Below are 23,089 nucleotides of genomic sequence, written 5' to 3' on the forward strand. Positions count from 1 at the left end.
CCTGTAATTTCTTGTACGTGTGAGATTTTACCTTCGTATGCAGTCTATAAACCTGCACATAAATTTCCTCTTGCATTGTCTCAGGCAATCTCTATCCCTGCATCTGTTCTCGTCTGATACATTTTTAACTCTTTGCACTCCTTCTGCTTTTTTCTTAGCACAAATTCAATAAAAACTGTACCTTCATAAATTTCTTATGAATAATGCATCACACAATATAACCCCACAGCTACTGACTACACACACTGAACATGCTGGTGCACGACTGTGAGAAGAAAAGATTCCCGTGGTGCAGGTATTAAAGATGTTGTGGGGACCTACATCCATTTACTCACTTTCATTACGAGGACACGTCTTCCTTATGAGGACAATTATATAAGTCATTAATTCTTGGGGTAACATTTTTTCAAAGTTCTGGGGGCAACGGGGTTAAATGGGTGGCACTTATGCTTAAGGTTAGAGTAAGACTGTGATCGTTTGTGTCCTGGAAGAACAGGACAGACAACCTTGACTCAGCGTTATCTCTGCAAAATGACTCAGAAGCTGAAGCAACAAAGAGGTCAAACAGTCACCATGCCAAAAGTCGCCTGATGGAGGAGAAAAAAAGGAAAAGAAAATTCAAAGGGTTACTTTATGCATGGTGTCATTACTCATGAATTTACATTTTCCTCCAGGTGCAGCCATTTCGTCCTTTTTTCCTAAACCTAATTGTGACTCAAGCTGTTTTCCTATTGTCTGTGCAGTATGCTGGTATAGGCTGGATTCAGTTGTAACTACTCCTCTGTATTTTTTCAAAAAAAAAGAAAAAAAAAAAACAACCAAAAAAACAAAAAACAAAAGAAAACGAAAACAAAACAACTGGATTGTCTGGATTGTCAAACTGCTATATGAAAGGAACATAAGCGTATACTTGTAGCCTGCTTGCTGGTATTTCACTCTGCCTGGAAACCTGCTTCAACAGTAGTCTGCATCGTTTTTTTCCAGCTATGTAACTGAGTGATGTCCTTGAATTCAGACCATGGGTTTACTGACATCTCAAAAGAGACTTTTTATGAATTATACTCACAGCATACATGTATTTTTTTCTAAAAATCCCTCCACCGCTAAGAGAAAGCAGTTATTACATTACATTAAAAAATATATTGAGCAACAGAGCACTGTATAGCAGACAAAGGACTTTACTGCAATCCCTAGGTGTGTCTCACCATTAAATTTCCAAAGCAAATCAATCATGCATTTCAAACCTTTTGCCTGTTTGTTTCATTTGTAAAGGATGAGACGTGCTGATAGCTGCTAGGGCTTTTTTATGCCTTGCCAACAGAGAGAAATCACGCATCTTGCACGTGTAATATGCACAAGTCGATCATTTTCTTTTCTTTGTTTCTCAGCACACACTGCCCTCTGGGTACAAATAAAATACACAATGAGTAACTGTGTTTAAGATCATTTGACAGGTACATTTTGAATCTTTTTTTACAGAAAGAAGGGTTTATTTTTCTTCCTAGATTTTATTTGCATTTCTTTTTTTTCCCAGTTTAAATATAATTAGTGGCCTTATAGCGTTGTGGTTTACAAATGACAATTAAATTTTATTTACACAATGCTAAATGATTTATATCAAATATGTAAAACTTTTAAATAACATAGTGCTAAATCATAACAACCATAGTCAACAGCGATGGCGGCACAGATGAAGCTGGATCAACAAAGCAAGGCTGCATTCAACACCCTGCGACCCATCTGGAACTCCAAAGCCTTATCTCAGCGCAGCAAGATCTGCATCTTCAACAGCAATGTGAAAGCAGTCCTCCTGTATGGGTCCGAGATGTGGCGGGTGACCAACATCACTACCAGCAAGATACAGATTTTCATCAACAAGTGCTTGCGACACACCCTCAACATCAGATGGCCTGAGAAGATCTCAAACACAGACCTGTGGAAGAGAACCAGCCAGAACCCAGGTCAAGACATCAAGAAGAGAAAATGGGACTGGATAGGCCACACACTTCGAAAACCACTCGACAACATCACAAGGCAAGAACTGGACTGGAACCCACAAGGGAAAAGAAAAGTGGGGAGACCCAAACAGACGTTGAGAAGATCTGTCGAGAGCGAAGTGAAGGCCGCCGGAATGACGTGGATCCAGATGAAGAGAACTGCCCAGAACAGAGTCTGTTGGCGTGGTGTTGTTGCGGACCTATGCTCCACCAGGAGTCTACAGGAAAATTGAAATCATAACAACAGTCACCTCAAGGTGTTTTTTGTTACAGAGAAAACCCCAGCAATCAGACAACCCCTTTATACAAGGACTTGGTGACAGCGGGAATGAAAAACTCCCTTTTAACAGGAAGAAACCTCCAACAGAACCAGGTTCAGGGAGGGTCAGCAATCTGCATAAAAAGCTTAAAAATCTGCCAAAGCAAACATACTGAGCTATTTGACTCCTTGTGAATATGGGAGGAGCTAAAAGTAGTTCTTATAGTTATTATTATATTTTATATTATATTATGTTTTTGTTTTTATTTTATTCTTTAATGCTTAATTTCAATATTTGAATTTTATTTTTGCCTCAGTGCCTTGAATGGTACTTATCAAATGCAAAGTTTAAGAACTTCTAATTATGTATAACAACACAAACACTGTGACACACTGTGTCAAGGCAAACTTCCTACAGTCATGTTGACATTCCTATCTCAGTAAACACATGCACCAGACTAAATTGTTGAAAAAAGGAGAGATGTCCCGTATATTTTTTTTAAATATTACATTTATTGTATTGTTAGATCTGACAAAGGTTCATTTAATTTTTAGCTAAAGTGTAGTTTTCATTTTTATTTCAGTGCACTACGAGTCACATTTACATAGTTTTCCTTCCATAAGCTTTAAAGTAAGGGGGCTTTTTCAACATTACATTTGACACATAATTAAGGAGTGTTTGAGCTCATATTATTTAATACACCTGGTGTAACTTAAATCCTCATGATCCACTTATGATGGATAGGTTTGGTGCTCAACAGTTGAGCCCCTTGAGCATATCTCAGTCCACTCTGTGAGTGTGAGATATCTTCTTGCAAGTCGTTAGTCCATCGGCCAGCAGAGCAGCATGACTTGCAGACTGTACGTCTCCACTACCTGTGCTGCAGCGGATCATCATCAATCATAATATACCGTGGCCTTTGTTCCTGGTGGGTGTAACCCACAGACTGTAGCGTAGACTCTTGTCTGGTGAAGGGGTGTGCGGCGGTGGGGGGCGTGTGCACGCGTGGGCGGGTACGTACCGACGTCACCACTGGGTCCTTGCTGTCAACGCCAAAATAAAAACGAGTAAAAAAAACAAAAAACTTTTCAAGTAGACTCATGACAGCGGGGAATCGGGGAAAGCCTCTCTTCTCCGGGCTGTAATGGTTGTTCTGCCACGTTGTGGTGTAGCAGCGGAGGTTGTTTTTCTTCTTCCCTGAGCTCGCACGGGGAAAGCCTGCGGGCTGCCTCCGATTAGCAGACTTGCTAGCTAACGTCAAGTTGGAAGAAAGTGGAGAAGACACGGGGTGAACCGGGAGCTCATCCGCCTACACAGACGCATGCGACGGATAGCAGGTACGAGAGCTCACCCATCTCCTTCCACCACATCAGACACAGCGCAGACTAAAAGCCTTGCCGTCTTTATTTTACTCAGTTTAGGCAGTTCTCCCCCGCACATACCTTAGGACTGCAACAGCTCCCGTGTCCCTCTCTCCTCCTGCCGTGGCGGCAGAAACAACAGGACACGTAGCAGTCCCCACAGTTTGAGCTTTCTTCTGGAGCAACTTTGCTCTCCTGAAATCAGTCCGCTGCGCTTTGGCGGCTTGTTACAATCCGCTCAAAACCTCCTGTCTTTGTGTTGTTTAATAAGCTGTGTTTCTCTCCCCCATTGTCAATGAGATTCAATGAGACACATTTTTTGCCATTCTCTTCAGCCGTCTGCAGTGCTTTTGCGATGCATTTGCAACTACAACCCCCGCCAAACATAGTGGATTTATTTATGGGGGGTATTGCTGTTACATAGATCCATTTTTACTGTAAGCCGAACCCGCCAGTCGCCGATGAGGTGGTGCGGGCTGCACAATAGTCCAAATCAAAGAAGAGAGGGTTTGCTAAATCTGGGCATTTCTTCCAGCTTCAAACGGCAGTAGCCTCCAGTCATGTATCAGTATTCGTGTCATGATCCTGCATGCTTGCTTGCTTGCGGGGTTTGGTGTGATGAAGCTGGCCGAGGACTGATCCTCCAACTCGGAGCGAGCCAGACCCATCCCTCTGCTGTAGCAATGCGGTAGACTGGGGGGGGCGGTTTAGATTTCCAAATGAAAAAGGAAGGGGGTGGGGGAAGAGTTGAAGCCCTATTATTTATATTTGGTCGATATGTCACAGGGTCACGGTTTGCTGACAGCAGCAGGATAGTCCAGCGGACCAAGGTCGGACGAGGATGGCAGAGCACTTCTCCCGTCCGACCTGTCAGCCGCAGTGAGGAGGCTCCGTGAGCTGCTCCTTCCCATGGGGCGCTATGAACCAGCCTGCCAGGTGAAGAATGCCAACGAATTATTCAGGCACATGCTGCATATGATCAGGGTTGCCCGGGAATGTGCGTAGCTGCTTCTGGGGACAATAAGAGCCCACCCCCCCAAAAAAGAAAGAAGAATGGCCTGCCTCAGCTTCCCTGCTGAACATGCCAGATTTGAGAGAATGGGGCTTTGGAAAGCTGGAGTGGAGTTGCACTTCTTGCAGCGGCTTTGATTCTTGGTAAATGTGTTTATTTACTGCAGAGTGAAGTTTGTCCTACCGATGGGAGTTTGTGCAGAAGATTACTCCAGCGCTGTAATCATGGTAGACACTGACTTGATGCAGTGTTGCTCGTGGCACTTTGGCTTGAGGTGCTTTGGGTTTTTTCAGCAGGTTGTTCTTCCTTGGCTTTCACACAGCGGTGTATATGCACAGCACTGGACATTTTAATGTAGATGAAAAATGTTGGATACACACTTAGTAATATGGGTCAAACTGCTTAGGCTGCTTTGTAAACAGCATGATTTCACAAACTGTACAGCAACTGCTGCGTCTGCCAGTCAAAAGTAGCCCTTTTCTTGCGCAATACTATTTTTCTGGAATCACGTGGCTTGCATAACATTCGTTCATCCATTTATATATTTTTAATTGAGAATGGTAAAAAGACAGTAAATGCATGCCATGTTTCCCACTGTGTTGCAGCCCCGCTTCTCTTGTTGAGGAGGCCAGTTGCTGTAGTTTGAAAAGTGAAAGGTTTCCGCTTCGTAGTTTGATATAGGATTTTAGCCACTCTATGGGCTTCCTTATTTTTATTTTATTGTTGCAGAATAATCTGAATGAATTGACTGCAGGCAGTTAAGCACCTGTAGGAGTGTGTGCGTATCCTTGCTGAAACAAGCAAGGCTTTCCCTGACACAGACTTAATAGCAGTGTATGATGCTACAAATAAATACATAAATAAGTATTTCCACTAATCCACACTTAGTGGGTTTTAAACTTTGTGCTAATAACAAGCTGCACAGTTCCTCTCCTCTGTAGCCATGAGGATTCTGTGTCCAGAATTTCCTAATGAATTCAAGAGTTTCCACTTTGCTTCACTCGATCCCCAATGAGGCTTGGCCCAGAGGAGGCAGCAACGCTTCTGGATCTCGTTTGAGTTTTAACTTACGTGTGTGGATGTGGTGCTGAGCTGTGTCCACTGACACAGGTTTTCAGACTGTTTCTGAGCCCACATAGTGAGCCATTCAGTCCTGCATTACAGCCATTTAGTGCTGCTTTTCAGGCTTGTCCCTTGACTTCACAGGCTTATGTTAATCTTTTAGTAATATTGCGCAGTAAATGATCAAATCCTCCAGTTGGGGTTGGGCTGTGTCCACATGCACATGATATACACCTTTGAATTTACAAGACCAAATCTGTTTGCCTTGTCCAGGTGTATATGGAGAAACTGAGTTTCTTAAAATCCTTACATTGGAAGGATTTTTGTTTTAAAGATCAGTCACATAAAACACTGTTTGTGTAAAGAAATGGCAAAAATACATAGAAAGGGTGTTAAGTCTAATTGTTGAATGTTGCCATTGTGTTTCTTAAATTTGTATAGTCTTAGTTTAAGCAGTAGGATCAAAGCCATCCCTTTGATCCTGACCACCTCTCCAACCACTCTGTACTGGGGGAGGTTTTATTGCAGATACATCCTATCTGGAAGATCTGCTTCTTTTGATGTAAGCTTCCTGCGTTTACGACCCTTTGGTCAGCAGGAGGTCTGACACACACACACACACACACACACACACACACACACACACACACACACACACACACACACACACACATTTACACACAGTCCTTGTCTTTGTAACCAAAGGGGGTTGCAAGGGGAGGTGTTTTGTAAACTATTGTTTGAAGTTTGTCAATAAAAGGCAGCGAGAGGAGGCCACCATCGTGGTCATTTGTCGTGCTGGACACAGATGAGAGGCCTCCCTTGCGCAAGTAATGGATCGATCGACTGTCTTGTTTTCTTCATGATGAATAAGTCTCTAGAATTAGCAGGGTTTGTGGAAACACAGACCCAACAAAGGGCTATTGTAACGTCGGACCCAAGAAACATAAGCTGGGCGAATATGGCGACAGCAGAACTTTTATTCAATACTGTGGTTTTGCATCGGGACACAGACACTCCCGCTCTCTCCCACTGCTGTCACGTCCGCTCTCTTCTCCGACTGTCACTGCCAACATATAAAGAGAGACAATCAGTGACAGATCCCCAGCACACCTGTTCACCCCGCCCCTGCGCCGCCCCGGGAGCTCACTGCGTCACCCCTCCTCTGCAGCTGGCCAGAGACCACACCCACGCCACAGCTATGTTTACCAAAAGACTTACTTATGTACATGTGGACAGGGCCTTAAATCCTTGAACTGATTAACCGCAAAGGCCTTCACAGAGTAGTGACGCTTTTCCGGTCTTCTGAAAAACTCAGTCCATTTGGGATGCTCTTTTTAAGCTCAGCTATCTTACTAGTTAGACTAATTAGCAGTGAGATTTTCCACCGAGTCTTCTTTACATTTTTTTTGCTGGCAAATATCCCAATGTTCATGAACGAACCGCTATCTCATATTTTTATTTTTTTTAAGTACATTTGATCAGTTTTAACATTAGATATTACGTGTTTGTTGCAATTTTAAAGTCAAATATAACATTAAAAAATTCCAAATATAAACAATGTTAACTCTAAGAATTTAAACTTCTCTACTTTTTACTCAGCGTCACAGTTTTTTGGGAAACAGGGTTTTATCAGGACAGAGTCCAGATCAGTGCTGACACAGTATGTGGTGATAACTGATAACAGGTCATTATGTGAATGCACTTCAGTACCCTCTGTTCCCTGTGAACTTTGGGTCTTTTTTGACCTCCTTTTTTAAAATTGTTTGTTTAAACATGGACAATTTGGCTGTAATTGTGGTTGTGATCTGTTGAAGGGGGGAAGCTGAGAAATGCAAGTAATTTTTGCTTGCAGGAAACAAATAACAGGAACGGCAACACTCACAAGCTGATAAGTGTCGAGACTTGTAGTGCGAAGTCCTCTTAGAGAAGTGGAACTTCTTTAAATGCTATCTGTTTTTTCAACTTAGGGAAGTTCTCAGAAAAATGTCTGAACTTCTTGTTTAACGTAACAACCAATAGGACTACTGTCTGAGCTTGTATGAACTGATGAAAATCTATAAGGACTCAAGGACTCATTAAAAAAAAGTCTTTTTGATTCAGTGGTTTTAGTGAGCGTGGCACCGTTCCCTCGCTGATTACCTGCGGTTTGAAAAGACTGGTTTCTGGTGCGATGACGTGAGTCAAAGTAAATAAATCTCATAAGCTACTCAAATATAGTCTGTTCACAGTGTATGTTTACAATCGGTAGTTTGCTTAGCATTCCCTGGAACGGTTTCCTTTTAGTTCAAATTTGCCTTGTCATTTTAAGATAAAGTGTCAGCAACATGGAAGCGAGGCAGAATGGCAAAGATTGAGTTAAAAAAAGAGGTTTAAGCCTAAACAAAGCTGTAACAACAAGCATTGTTTTAAGTAAAATACCGCCTGAAATTCTTTATGCAATCCCATGAGCTGAACTTGTTGCTTCATCTTGAAAATCCTCTTTCGCTCAGGCTTTGTTTTCTTCTCAGGGATTTTTTTTGGTGTGTCCTAAACAACTCTCTGTAATCCCCTTGCAAAATGTGCATAATAACACAGAGCCTTTTTCCAGTTCTAAATGCTTAGCATCACGTATTCACACCCAGTAACTTCTTTTCTGTTTCTGCCACTCTGTTATCCTTAAAAGTTTTTTACCCCACCCTTTCCCACCGTGCCCTTCTTGGCTAAAGCGCTCATGTCACTTGCATTAGACGGCTCATGTCTTCAGCTTATATTTCTTCCGTCTGTCTCTTTCCCTTTCCTCCTCTTCTTTGTGCGCCGGCTGAACCAGTTTCCCTCCGCTCTCAATGCCACCTCAGTTTCTCTTCTGGCACTGCCCAGAATGACTGACAGACATCGATTGAACCTGTCCATGTGTATCACTCTCTGTGCATCCCCACCCCCTCCTCCCCCCTCCTCTGCTCCCCATTGTGTTTAGGTGAGTGATGGAGACGAGAGAGTTGACCGTGGTAGCTGGTAGCTTTGTGGGTTTCCAGCTTCTCTTCTCAGTGGCCAGCCCACCGCTCTCCTCCGCCATTACCCCAGGTTATGGACGGCTGCCTCCCACCAAGCTCACTGAATGGAACTCCAGGTACGTCACAGGAAAACGCTGCTCGTCAACAGGCCTTTTCTGTCCACCTGAGCTACCTTGTTTTTTTACAGCAGCGCTGTGCTGTAGTGCCATTGCTGGTAGTAATGCCGGCACATTTTAAGAGGAAAGGGAACCGATTATGTTGCATTACCAGCAGAATTGGATGTAATGCCTGTGGGAAAATTATGGTGGACGATCATTGGTGAATTTTTTGCAGTGAAGACAGTAATTTCATCATTTGGGACTGTAATTTTCAGTGAATGTGAGTTAATTATTTATTTATTTTTTTTGGTAGAAATGCATGGAATTGATTCTGGACTGAGCATCAGTACTTGGTTGGTGGAAAATGGGGTATAGCCGGGGATTTCTTTCATTTTTCCCCCCTTTTAGGAGGTGATAAAACATTAAGAATGATCGATTAGGATAATAAATGTTGAAATATACTGTACAACAGTCCCTCCTCTCCCATTTCTTAATATTTTGAAGAAGCCAGATCTCCTAATTTTTAAAAGTAGTCTTGAGAAATACCTCTCCAGGCTTTCTGAAGGTCTCACAAATGTTTTTTAGGACATTTGTTGCTTTTTCACCATTTTTAGAGGAATGGTTTTTGGTTAGCTGCTTAACACAGACCTGTGAATCATTCAAGCATCAAAAAAGGTCATGTTGTTCCATTGCGAATCGACCCGAGTAGGTACTAATGGAAAAGGGGCTTAAGAGTCCACAGCTATCTGTAAAACATGGTGGAGGCGCTGTCATGGTTGTGGCTGCAATCAGCCAGTGAAAACTGATTTATAACTGAAGAAACACAGTATCAGATTTTGATCCACCATACAGTATCATCTGAAAAGCTTCTGATTGGGAACAGCTTCATTTTTCAACATGAAAATGATCCCAAACACAGTGCCAATACAGGAAAAGCATATCGGGCCCGAAAAAACACACATCAGTCAGGCATGGATTGGCCCCCCAGAACCAGGATTTTAACATTATTGAAGCATGGTGGGATCATCTTGAAAGAAAACTGAAGAAAAGGCAGCCAACATCCAAAGAAGAGCTTTGAATGTCTTTTAAGAAGCCTGGAGAACCATTCCTGAAGACTATTTAAAGAAATTACATGACTGCTTTCCAAGGACTTCAGGCTGTGCTGAAAAATAAAGGTGGTCAAACCAAATATTGACTTTTAAGCTTGTTAGTCTTTTTCTACCATTTTTTTTTTTTAGCTTGTATATTGTATTTCCATGCATGTTTGTGCATATTTCAATAAATTGTAACACACACTTCCCTTATTCATAGCAAATATAAAGTAATGATATTATTTTTATTTTTTGTTATAAAATTGTACAAGTGAGATGCACTTCCTCAAAAAAAAAAAAAATCTGTAGCTGCAAAATGTTATAAAGCCTTGACCGAGCTAACCTCTGTGCGGTTCTGTTGAGATGAACCTCGATGTGCCTCAGGCCAGCTCATTGTTCTGCACAACTACAGCTGTGATGTGAACGGCTGGTGGAGCACAGAGTGGTTTAAAGTTTCAAACTTAAACCTCAGGGGTGAGGTTCAGGGGGCAATGTTTTGTAGTTGCGTAACATCTTTCACTGTTTTTATTTTCTTCCTCCATCTGTTTTCTGTAATGTACTGCTCAGAGATTACACTTTCTTCATGCAGCTGTGGTTTACATTAGCCTGCTTCTACCTAATTGAAAGAATGGAGTGCACTGACCAAGGAATCCAAGACAAGTCAAAGGCAAAGCGCTGATGGCCCACTCTAGAGTGGTCTGCTGTTGTGTAACAGCCAGCTCTCAGTGTGTCAGTGTGCTGTTTATGTAACCACAACTTAAGTGCAGGGAGAGAAGGGAGGAAGCACTTCTAAGGAAAAGCAGTATGGTTGTGAGCAAAAAAGTGTGTCCTGTACTTTTATTTCATGTCTTTTCTGTTTTTCCTCATCCTCTTATTTATTATTGCACATCCTCAAATAGAGTAACTGCATCCAGAACTTTCTGTAACAGAAAATAACTCAGTGGCTAGTCATACTTTTAAGACTGGGCTTGTACAGCAGCCTGCCATCGAGCCAGTTTTGGCCAAGGCTCAGGCTGGCAGCTGCAGTCTGTGGATAGAGGCTGCATGGTGACACTGGAGGAATTGTGATTGTGGTAGAGAAGAGATAAGACCCACTGGACCTCTGGAGTATCTCTTCAGTGGCCCACATAACTACTCCAAAGGTCAAAGAAAGTAACTTACTTGAACACAGTGCATAAAATAAATGCAGCTATCATAGACTAAATGTAAAACTTGGGCTTAGTCATCATGGACTCACCCAGTAGGTTCTAGTCTCTGCATTTTGAAGCCAAGTGTTAAATTTGGGAAACTAAAATGCTGTTTTGTTTTTCAAAAATGATCATATTGGGACCAGATATTGGAAATCCAAGAGTCCGTAAACTATATGCAATGCTACCCACAGATATCTCCTGATTGGTCCTAAGTAACAGACCAATGAAAAAGCAGAATTTTACTTTTATTTGTTTTATTTGTTTTTTTGAGCTGTATGCACAGCAGACGATAATCCAACAATGTCAGTGTTAACTATATATATATTACGTGTTATATATAATATAAGCACCTTGAGGCAACTGTTGTTGTGTAATGTAATAAAACTGAATTGAATTAGGTGACTCTGCTCGACTGGCTGCCAGCTGGTTGTATTCCTATAAAACAGGAAGGTTGCCGAGTGCAAATGTAATGGTGAAATATGAATTTCTGTCTATGTAGACAGAAACGGATACGTGAATTTGATGATTAGCTGTATTATCAGAAACAGATTGCATGTAATTGCCAACTTGACCCCATTCACTATCAGACTGATGGCTGATTTTAGTGATAGTGTTGATATGTTTGATAATCTCATCTTTCAGCAAAAAATAACTGAAGTGAGAGAACTTTATCTTATTAATGTAACAGATACTGACAAAGTTAAACTTTGAGAACATAATTTGCAGTTTAAAAAAAGGGGATAAATCACAATATAAGTTATTGTAATTCTCAACAGAGTTCAAAATGTCATGTGTTTATACCATATCATGGAGTGTCTGGTGATTGCCACCTGTAATCGGGATTGACTCACTTTTGGAGCTAGCTCCACTTTTTTAGCTCTTTCAGCCCATAGCTTGGTAAACCTGTACACTATGCATGTATGAACAGATGTGTAAAAAAGACTGATGATTGTTCCTGACTGTAAACCTATTAATCTGTTGTCACGTTCACTAATTTGCTCTTGTAATGTGTGTGTGTGTGTGTGTGTGTCTCCCAGGTTAGTGTCCACAGTGCACGCGTTGATTGTGGGCTTGTTCTGTTTGTACATCCTGTGGTACGATGACGCAGTCAACGCCAACCCTGTCTGGTAAGAGGAACAGAAAGGAGACACTCATGCATAAAAAAAAAAACAAAAAAACATCCATGAATATCATGTCACGTGCACGAAGTAAGACAAGATTTGGAGCATGCAGCCATATGCTGTCCACATACTGTGCAACCATATAAACAAAAAATACTGAAGTACTGTTAAAGCCGTGGGTGCTTTTGGGAGAAACCTGTGTTCCCACATCTGCCTTTTCAGACTGGCAGCTGGAACTTTCTCACACGGGGAAGGGTGGAAACTGATGAAGGGATGAAGAGGGAGGTGGGGGTGGTGGTGAAAAATTGTCGGGATTGGTAGTTAATACCTTTTGGCGCGACAGAGATGGCATTGCCTTCATGAGAACGAAAGAGGGAAGGCGAGAGGATGGATCTAACGTGTCAGTGGAGTCTCCAGAGAGTTGTTGATTTGGAGGATTTAGACTTTGATTTTTGTCTTCGCTGTCTTCTCTGCCTTCACTCTCCCCACCAGTGCTGACTCTGTTATTTGGATCAGTGAGTCCTGAAAAAGAGAAATGGCAATCTCTCGCTCACTCTCCCGCTCTCTCTCTCCCCCCATTTCTTTCTCCTTTCTAATATCTCAATCAGTCTTTTGAACACATCTCTCCTCAGCTTTCGCTGTCATTTCTCTCACTTACAACACCACTTCCTTCCCCTCTCTCCTCTTTTTCCTTACCTTCTGTTTCACTTCCTCTCTGTCTGTCCAGCAGACTAGAAATCCCACCAACAAGATGCCTTTTTATAGCAAACAGCAGCAGCTAACCCCCCCCCCCCCCCCCCCCAAAAGAAAAAACCAAAAAAACAACAAAACAAAACCCACTCTCCCTTTCCCTCGCACCACCAGCCCTCACGATCCTCCCCCTGCCTTGGGTTGCCGATTACACATGTCTAGCTGCCATATCAATGCAATGCTCTTTTATTCTGTTTCTCTGGCTAGCATCGCTGATGGAGCAAAGAAAAAGGGGAGAAAACAGCGGTGGGTAGGGGCACGGGCAGGAGGGATGAGCTCTCCCTCCCTCCTCCTGCTGCTAGTCTTCATCTGCTCAGTGTTCAAGTGCTTAATACCTTACCAGCATTTTTGGGGGGTTGCAGGCAGGATTTTTCTTCTATCACTTCTCTGAGACACCCCCCCTTGAGCAAAAGGTGACAGTCATTTCTCTGCTGAAATGGTTTCTTTGTTCCAACTTTATTTCTTCACTGCTATTGTTGAATTTCTTAAGCTTATTCCCGTCACCCACCGGCACCTAGCCGATTCCCAGAAGTATCCTAATGCCTTTTTAAAGCTCATCTCATTTCAACACCGGAGTGGAGCAAGCCTTAATTCTCCAGTCAATCTGATTGCGCTACAGCATCATTAAGGCCTGTCACACAGCAGCATTGTTCTCTCGGCGCTGTGCTAAATGGTGGCGCAGCGGTCAGAGCCAAACTGTTAGAAGCCTGCTTTGTTTGCAGCTGCTGCTCAGGCTCTTTCAGGTTGTCACTCCGACTGTCAGCACAGCTTCGGCTGTTATCATAATCCTTTCGGTTAACAAGCGCCGTGTCTGCCGGCCTTGCCCCTGCTGCATTTCTTGATTGGCTTATCTGGACTTGAACTTAACATGTGCATGACAGTCTGAGGAGAATGGAGGACCGCATTTCAGTTTGTTTGAAATTTAGGACAACCTGAGATATATTTTTGACACTAAAGGAAAATAAGCAACAAAAAAAACCAAGATAAGGTGAAAGTGCATTTTGTCAAATCTCATTTAATAAATAAAAAATGATATCTAGTCCTTTATAAGTCTTCAGATTAGGAGAGTATAAAGTCAGACAGACAGATTGTCTCACTGTTTTTGTTTGTTTAACAAAACTAAACTAAAATGCAGATGCAGTGTGTAAGAAAATAAGTACTCCCTATGAGTCACCAACTTGTAGAATCACCCTTAGCACCAGTAACTTAAAGCATTAGGATTGTATCAGTCTCTCACATTGTGGTTGAAGGGTGTGCTTTCTTTTTACCATGACTCTTTGTTCTCGTGTTGCTTTTCCAGGATGTTTAGTTCAGCAAGTCTTTCTGGTGAGATTTAGAAAACTCGGGCACTAATAGTTATCAGCTTGATAAGTCAAACCAGTTTATTCACAGCGCTGTAAAAGAGGTGGTGTTGGCAGCATATGGGCAGGTCTACTGGCAGGCAGCAGACTGGCATATTGTACAAACAACAACCAAGCTATAATATTAGAAAACTGCAAAGAGGTTAATCACATAATACATGCTCCGCAGCAACACAGTTTTTGCAGCCAAAGCATCAGAGTGTGAGTGTGTATCTTCTGCTATAAAAAACTGCTATATTCATTCATTCTTTCATACATACAGTTTAAAGCACTTTAGGCCATCGGGAAGTCTGGAAAGGCATTAGTGGCTGTAAATGCAATCTTATTTGTATCACTGCTCCATTATTAAGATACAGGATTAGAAAAGGGTGTTCCATTAAACTAATGTTTTGCTTCAATGTATTCTCATGGTATTTAAATAGGTTTTAGCCTTCTTTCAGCCGCTGTGCTGTCCCAATGTTGTTTACACAAGTAAACACCCTTAAATAAATAAAACAAAAAAACAAACAGAATTTAGACTGTTAAACAAGCTGACTTGCGTATTTTAGAAGCAGCAAAGAAAGGTCCCTGTATTGAGAAGATGGAGGGTTTAGGTGCTGGCTAATAACTCAAATCCCTCATGTGACCTTGCAGGAATGATTATGTCATTTAACGGTGAACTGATTGGTCAGTAGGTAATTGTTATGTGCATGTTGATGTCTTATCTCATGCACAACCTTTCTGGGAACAGGTTAGGTTTGCCACAGAAGTTACCACAGCGATTTAAGCAGATAAGACGAGAACTGCATTTGTAACACTGAAAATCCAGAGGTAAACCTCAATTCACCTTACCTAGCAAGGCCCCAAAATCTAATTTATAACACCAGTGTCTTTCCTGAGGAGGGTCAGCATGTCATCATCAGCATCCGGCCCCATTTGTTTGCAAGTTTTATTCAAAGAAATGCAACCCTGCAGCTAAAGGATGCTGTTGCTGTTAAGAATCAATAGAGGTGATGAAAAGAGAGGTCCATCAACTGTTTTTGTCATCCACCTGTATCCCAGCAGTCCTTTCTTTTCTATGGTTTTGGTAAATTTGTGCATTTTTCTTTCTCCAAACTTCATTCAAATGTGTTTTATTGTTGCAGTTAAAATGCTTTATTCCTTAGATTTCCCTTAAGGGTCTGCATGCACAACACTAAATGCGAATATCTGAATGAAGAGTCAAACTATCGATAGAGCAAGCAAGTAGAGAGCTAATCAGATTCTTATAAGATGTCAGTGTTACCAACATTATCATTCATTCATTATAAGAGACCTGGAGTTGAGTTTGTTTGCCTCCTGGTTGTCACAGGTTGAATAAAACTCCTTGAGAATCATCAACCAATGAATTATATTTCTTTCTTTTGATCTTACTGGAATTAATATTTAAATCAAAAATTGACATTGAATGGGACTTCCAGTATCAATCTCATCAGGTGGAAATGAAAAGCGCTTTCATACATCATAGTTTCACCAATGCGCTGCTATCCGTTTCCCATTCTTGAACGTCAAAACTTTTAAAGCCTGTTTCCCTGAATCTAAACCGTAACCTGTTGAAACACAGTCAGCTAGTTCGTGATTTATCTGTAGCTCTAAGTTGTTGATAACTCTGGAATGACTTAATGAAGGGTTGCAGACTAAGACTAACAAAAAGTGTAAGATTCACTGAAAGTCAGACCCTTCTATTCCCATGCTGTCATTTGTCACCACAGCTCCAGATCAGCTGCTGGTGAACATAACTCATAGCCCAAGCATTTCACCACACTTCCCCCACTTAAGTCTGTGTGATTTTTGGCCATCTGAGACGAAAGTTGTCAGAGTTAAAAAGCGGAACAGTCAATGATTTAGAAGAGAGGCAGTCAAGGGTATGCAGCTGTCACAGAGATAAATGATACAGAGTACAGTACAGACGCTACAGGTAATTCTATACTTTGATGTGCCAGTGAGGATGTTCTGCTGAGCAAAGACAAACTCTGAGAGAGAGTTAGGTTTTTTTCTCCAAGTTGCGTTCAGTAAGAATATAGAGAGTTTATTTAAGTTTCCTTTGCGCTTTTCTTTGAACCACATATAAGCTCAAGGTTCATTCTGATTACTACGTATCTGTAGCCCCATAGAAAAAGAAAAATCCTAGCAAACTGCTAAGTGCATCTGGTGCTCTTAAATGACTTCTACGTGCCACTTAACAGCATATCATTTGGCTTTGAGTGTCTTTTGTATAATGCCTGTTGAGTCGGCGCTATTGTAGTACTTCCTGTTTAACATTCTATGTATCTTTCTGGGCCAAATTCCAGTCAGTTAACCATTCATGAAGAGACAACGTGAATATACTGTAGATCTGATTAATCAAAGTTGAGTCACACTGATGAGATTACCAAGAAGTATGTGGATTTTCAGGCTCCCTGACAATCACATTATCAGGCATGTTGGGCATTAGCCAACCTGATGTTTGCACGTTGCATTTCTGTCAGAGTGTGAAGAACACTTTCCAACAAAACAGGCCGAGGCCATGTTTGTTACATTCATACACGTATACTCATGGAAACAATAATGTTGGGGAAATGTTAGATTAGTAAAACGACAATGTTTTTTTTTTTTTGTCTTTTCAAATAAATACAAATGTTTGAGCAGTTAAGTCTTAAACTCAAACAAATACTCTTCTTTGACCTGACTGTTCATTTTGGACTGATATCAATGTGTCTGTGTGTTTCTATCACATACATTTCATTAGATATTAAAATGGTATGGTAAAAAGAAAATCTTACATGTAACTTGGTTATATCTCCAGATGTTCAATGCACTTAGTTAAAGTACTTATTTTAAAGTGAGGCAGTCGAAGCTTGGAGATAAAGAATACATTTTGAAAGCAGTGAGCCCAGGGTCATGTTGTTGGTGTGGGTACAGTGTATAGTAGAGCATGTGCGCTGTGCTGCGAGCTCCTGTTACACAAGCAGTCAGCCAGTCATTTGCTATGCGATACTTGTGGCTGATACAAGGATCGGGTCTCTATTGAAGCAGACATACCTCCATTGTTATTTTAAACCACTGTTATTTGCAAGGACACTTTAATGGTAAGAGCAGCAGGTCACAGGTTTATGGCCCGAACTACTGATTGCTGATTAAACAGAAATGCTGTCAAACGGGAGGAGAGGAACACAGAGTGCCAGCATTGTGGATATCTTTTCTGCAGAGCTATCTGTCATGTTATGGATTCACCACAAGCATTGCTCTTGTCAAGACAGTCGTCTTTATACCGCACACAACAGTATCACAGCAAATTCATCAAGGTTAGACAGTCGAACTTAAATGACCTTTCAGTTTTAATCTGCTAAGAAATGCAAGAGGTGCAGTATTGCAGACTGTCGATCAGGGAAGCAAGACAACTTAACATATTTAACTCATAAACTGAAGCTTCTTCTTCCTGTTTTTTTTCTTACTTTCTTTTTTTAAAATCAGGATCAGAAACTTTATTAATCCCTAAGGAAATTATGTGGTTACTGTTTCTCCAAGACACTGTAACAGACGGAGCTACATTTTAATAATACAATGTATTACAAAGTTACAAAATATTAAAATGTCTCTAATATACAAGTAGTTTAATTATAAGTTATTTTGACTATACAGGATGTGCAAAACGGTGCAACTATCGCACTGTGTGCTGTGCATTAGGTGGAGGAGTTGTACAGGCAGATATCCACAGCCAGCAATGATTTCGTGTGTTGTTCAGTGGTGCATTTGGGTAATCTCAGTAATCTCAGTCTCTCACTGATTGAGATTGAGCATTATGGCTTTGTGCCTTTACACTGTATCCTTTGCTTTTCCACAGGGGTGACCCCAGTCTCGTCAAACTAAATGTAGCCATAACCTGTGGTTACCTCCTATATGGTGAGGTTTAATTTTTTCTTCTGTCTTTGTTTCGTTTTTTTGCATATGTGGCTGCCATTACCCTTCATGTGTGTGTGCAAGTAGAGTTTTGTATTGTAATCAAGTTACTGTAGAGTCGGATAGTTTTAATTAAATGTATATTACATGCTATGAAGGATACCTGTGATACATGAATGCATAGGAGCATCGAAAAAGGACAAAATATTTGACATGTCCGACTTGGAAGAAAGTCATTATTTTGTCTTATCATGTGTCCTTGAATTGGAATTTAAAACACTTCCAATGTTTCCTTCAGAATTCAAACCAAAGGGAGACACACCTACACTTTCTTTTAATAAAAAACAAAAACCCTGTACATTAAATGAAAGAATAGTCAGGAGTCCTTCATTCCCTGGTTGGTGCACTCCAGGTCATTTGTGAACTTGCAACGTTAGTTTTTGTTCTCCTCTGCAGCCTTGGAGAGCTCAGCATTGACATTTTGTAGGTTCTTTACTTTACAATATAAAGTGCCTCGAGGCGATTGTTGTGATTTAGCGCTATATAAATAAAAATTCTAACTTGCATAGAATCTGCAGAACAGGACAAAAACTATTATGAAGTTAATAATAATAATGGTAACTTTATTTTTATAGCACTTTTTTAAATGCTTCAGTTTAAATAAAATAACACAAAAGATAAGCGCATGTCTAAAACATACAAGCGCATACTTCCATACATTCAAAGAACAAAGAACATGGGCTGAAGAAGAAGAAAAACTTTTCCTAAAGAAGGTTTAGGAGTTTTTGCCTCTGGTTTTAAAATAGATGTGGAAGTGTGAAACAGTTAGGAGACATTGATCAGTGATTGCAGGCTTAGTGCTCGATTAAGGTCTTAGCAGGTCTGCTAGAAAGGCAGAACCCGGCCATGTAGGGCTTTATATGTCATTAATAAAAAATGAAGAATGAATTTGAGAATATGAGATTACAAATTCAAATATTGGTAAAATACAGTTCTTAACAGGTGACTTGATATTGCTGGATAGCTGGACAATGTAATGACTGATCTTAGAGAAGCTGTAAGAGCCAAACACAAGAACCTCAGTTTTGCCAGTATTGAGATGGCAGAAATTTAAAGACATCCAACAAATAACAGCAGTGAAGCGTTCCCCGAGATAGGAGAGGCTCTTCAGGTTGTTTGACTTAACAGAAAAATGTATCATCAGCATAACAGCGGTCGGAAATCCCTGTTAGAAGCTATTTAATAGATAACCCAGGGGTAACATATATACAGAAAACAGAACTGGACCCAGGATTGAGCTCTGTGGAACCCCTCATATGAGGGGCTCTGATAAGGACATACAGTTAATATGAATTCTGGAGTATCTGTCAGATAAGTATGATGAGACCATTTAGGAGCTAGGCCTGAGATACCAACCCAGTTCTGTAATAAGAATGGGATTATCAGTGGTGTCAAAGGCTACTATTACATACAATTCCACATTTTAGGAAACGTAACGAAGATCTGTCGTGGAAAAAACTTAGATAACAGAACTCCATGACACAACTGAGCAGGTTGATAGGAACTAGGGTTTAATTGTGACCTGATATAATTGATCTTAACAGACAACAGAAGAGGAAAAAAAATGTTTTTCACATTCAGCCGAGGGCTGGGCAGGAAAACCAGACTGAGCAGGATTAAGGAGTCTGTTTGTGGTGTTAAACAAGAACCTTGGACTGTTTTTCATGCTAATTAAGCCAAAGAAGTAGACTGGTTAGTAACTGGTTCCTTCATGAAAAGGCAGTGATTTGTATTTTTCTATCTCAGCTTTTCTGCTTCTCTGTTTATTACAAATATAATTGACACTTGGTAAGAGAGTTAAAAATGTAGCCACTGTGTTCTCATTAAAGATCCTAGGCTTTATGATTCTCCTCTTTGAAAACGATACTGGCTGCAAAACTGTGGCAAAAATATTACACTTATGGTGAAACAGTAAATATGACATACAGAGAGAGTCTAAAGATGAGCCAAGAGTAAAACAACCAACCAGGATGTGCCCACCATTGTGTGCGACCATTAACATGTTACACTAAATGAAATGCCTTGTGTTAAATTCAGTTAGAGGAATCAATGCGCAAGTTAAAGTCGCATACCAAAATGAGCTTGTCAAATTTAACAATAGATGAAGGTCGATTGGGGAACTCATTTAGGGAAGTTGGTAGCAGATTTAGGAGGTCAGTAGATAATAATATAGCAAACTAGATTTTCACAGTCAATTTTGAACAATAGTAATTTGAATGAATGAAAAGAAGTGGGAGGAAATGGAACACAATTCAAATTACCCTTGTAAACCGCAGCGATTACCCCACCACAGCCTGAGCGCCTCAGGGCATTCAAGAATTTGTAGTTTAGTCAGCAAAATTCCACAAGGGGGCAGTAGTCCTCTAGTTTGAGCCAAGTCTCAGTGGTACAGAAGATGGTAATAAACCATTAATAATAAATGATTCATTAGTAAAAGTTCAGTCGTTTCAAAAGAGCAATAACTGCTGACTTGGGAGGCTGGGCTTTGTCAGGCACGGTAATTAGACTGTTAGGCCTGGTTGCAGAAATTTGTGATGACTAATAAATGGTTTCCATCTGCGCCTTTATAATTACAGGGATTGATAAAACTGTGGCATCAGTCGAATATGAGATTGGGTAATTAGCAGGTAATCTGTGGAATGATGCAGCCAAATAATGGCCACATGAGTGGGTTGGTCATCGTGATGGTAGGGAAATGTCCAGAGCAAGCTCATTATCAGCGACTGAACTTTTGAAAATACTAGAAAAGGAAATTGTCCACTAGTATACCAATTTGATTGTTCTCTCAAAAGAATGAGAAATAAAAACATATTTCATGGACTTTTTGCTTAAGTCCATGAAAATGCTGCATGAGTGCTGTTGAAAATGGATGACCATAAATGTCTCCTTCAGTTTCTTCTTCAAATTTGTGTTCTTTGTTCTTTTGTTCTTGCTCTCCTTGTTGCTGTTTTATGACTTGATTATAGTTATGAATGTATTGTCAGCTCCATTGTCAGTTTTAATTCATCTGTGGATGAATTGATCACAAAGTGATTATGTCAAAGTCATTTTTAGAGTCAAAGTCCTGAGTATTCTGTGTTCGTGTTAGACTCAGTTCAGCCTGGGCTTTGTTCTTTTCTTCTAAAGTCAGCTGTGTAATGTTTTGCTAGCTTAATGACCAATGTCTCCACCTGCTCTCCAGACCTGGTGCTGCTAGCGTGTAATTGGAGCACTATGGGGGACAGCTTTTTCGTTTGCCACCACTTGGCGGCGCTCTATGCTTACGGATATGTTTTGGTGAGTGGCTCATTTTTCTGAAACCCGATTCTTGTTGTTTTTGTGTCCTTCTGCTTCCTAAATTCCTCATCATCTGTGTTGTTTGCTCTTCGCAGACCCGTGGTGTCCTTCCCTACTTTGCCAATTTCCGTCTCATTTCTGAGCTATCCACACCATTTGTGAACCAAAGGTGAGTCATCCTCACTTGTGAATATGTACTTGTCAGGATCCCCCTCACACCATATGGCAGACATATCTTGTTCCCTGACATTTCCTAATGGCTCTTTCTCCTCCAGGTGGTTCTTCGAGTCATTAAAGTACCCACGCTCACACCGGTTGGTGGTATTAAATGGGGTTGCTATGGCTGTGGTGTTCTTCCTGGTGCGCATTGCAGTCATGCCATCCTACTGGGCCAGTGTATTCGCCACTTTTGGCACTCCGGAGTTTGAGCGGCTGGGCTTGGGTGCCCAGGTGGCATGGATCACCTCCTGCATTGCCCTGGATGTCTTGAACATTATTTGGATGTACAAAATCACTCGGGGCTGCTACAAGGTCCTGACTGGGAGAGGAGGGCGAAAGGTCAAGGTAGAAGCAGAGGCGTCATCTTCCTTAGATAAGAAGCACACAAACAACCATACAGACTGAGGAGGTGTAGAGCACAGCATTTGTAGACACAGACAATAAGCATGGAGGGAGGCTGGACAACCAGGAACCTCGCTCTTTTAATAAAGCCTCAGCTTCCCTCTCACCCTCAATCTCAGCCCCTGATCTTCTTGAAGTCAGCTAGTGGCCTGGGCTAAGAGTCCTCAGGTTCTCACCCTGGCACAGGACAAGCACCAGCGTTTGCAACCTTTTTCACTGACAGATTAGTATCCTGCTGGGTGATAGCTTTCAGACGACAAGGTAGAGCTCAAAAGCACACTTTTAACTCTGTCTGTTACTCCTGTCACTACCACCAATCCTCTGTCATCTCCCCCACAGCCTGCTCTCACACTCAACTTCAGCCAAAGCCCAATCCTCTGAAGTGCCTGTGGGAGGGGGCGTGAGGGGAAGGGGAAAAAACAGGAAAGCAATAACAGTAGAGGAGTATATCGCCCATTACATTACTGCTTAGCCCCCTTCAAAAACAACAAAAAAAAAACAATCGCACTCACTTTTGCTCCTGAACAACTCGAGGCTTCTTCATCATTCTCCGTCCACACTCGTGGCCTGCAGAGTGACTAATTCATCCGTCAGACCCGTACAGTGTTTGTGAATCTATAGGGCTCTTGTCTTAAACTCATCAAACCTCACAAAGAAAGAGACAGGAAAAAAAACACCATGAATGCCTCTTCTACAGTATCACCTGCTGTGGCCTCCTCGTAACAAGTGGCACCTACCTGTATCACCAGCCATGCCCCTCCAGCCTCGTTATCATTTGGAGTTTCTATGTAAAACACACAATATGCATGCAGGAGAGACAGAGACTCACTCTCTTACACCTTTCGCTCCTAACAGGACAGTTTTGCCTTTTCAGTATTCTTCATGATGGCTCTTTTTTTTTTTTTAATTTAACACTTTAATTTAACACTTGTCATTAGC

At 41.2% G+C, this 23,089-nt stretch overlaps 1 protein-coding gene across 3 annotated transcripts; it reads left to right on the forward strand.

The window, feature by feature from the left end:
* The first annotated feature begins 3,283 nt into the window (after positions 1-3,283).
* tlcd4b (TLC domain containing 4b) lies at positions 3,284-22,804 on the forward strand. Of its 3 annotated transcripts, none has more exons than XM_040045899.1 (8): positions 3,284-3,594; positions 4,405-4,773; positions 8,649-8,801; positions 12,102-12,191; positions 18,138-18,196; positions 21,435-21,529; positions 21,625-21,698; positions 21,805-22,804. In XM_040045899.1, the coding sequence occupies exons 3-8, from the start codon at positions 8,656-8,658 to the stop codon at positions 22,151-22,153; spliced, it is 813 nt and encodes a 270-aa protein (XP_039901833.1). In that variant the 5' UTR covers positions 3,284-3,594; positions 4,405-4,773; positions 8,649-8,655; the 3' UTR covers positions 22,154-22,804. The 3 variants fall into 3 exon arrangements, with proteins under 3 accessions (XP_039901833.1, XP_039901834.1, XP_039901832.1); XM_040045900.1 differs by having other exon boundaries at positions 4,405-4,554; XM_040045898.1 differs by lacking the exon at positions 4,405-4,773.
* Positions 22,805-23,089: the final 285 nt, after the last annotated feature.

The sequence above is a fragment of the Simochromis diagramma genome, unplaced genomic scaffold, assembly GCF_900408965.1.
Source record: "Simochromis diagramma unplaced genomic scaffold, fSimDia1.1 OVJJ01000150.1, whole genome shotgun sequence".
Classification (NCBI taxonomy): domain Eukaryota; kingdom Metazoa; phylum Chordata; class Actinopteri; order Cichliformes; family Cichlidae; genus Simochromis; species Simochromis diagramma.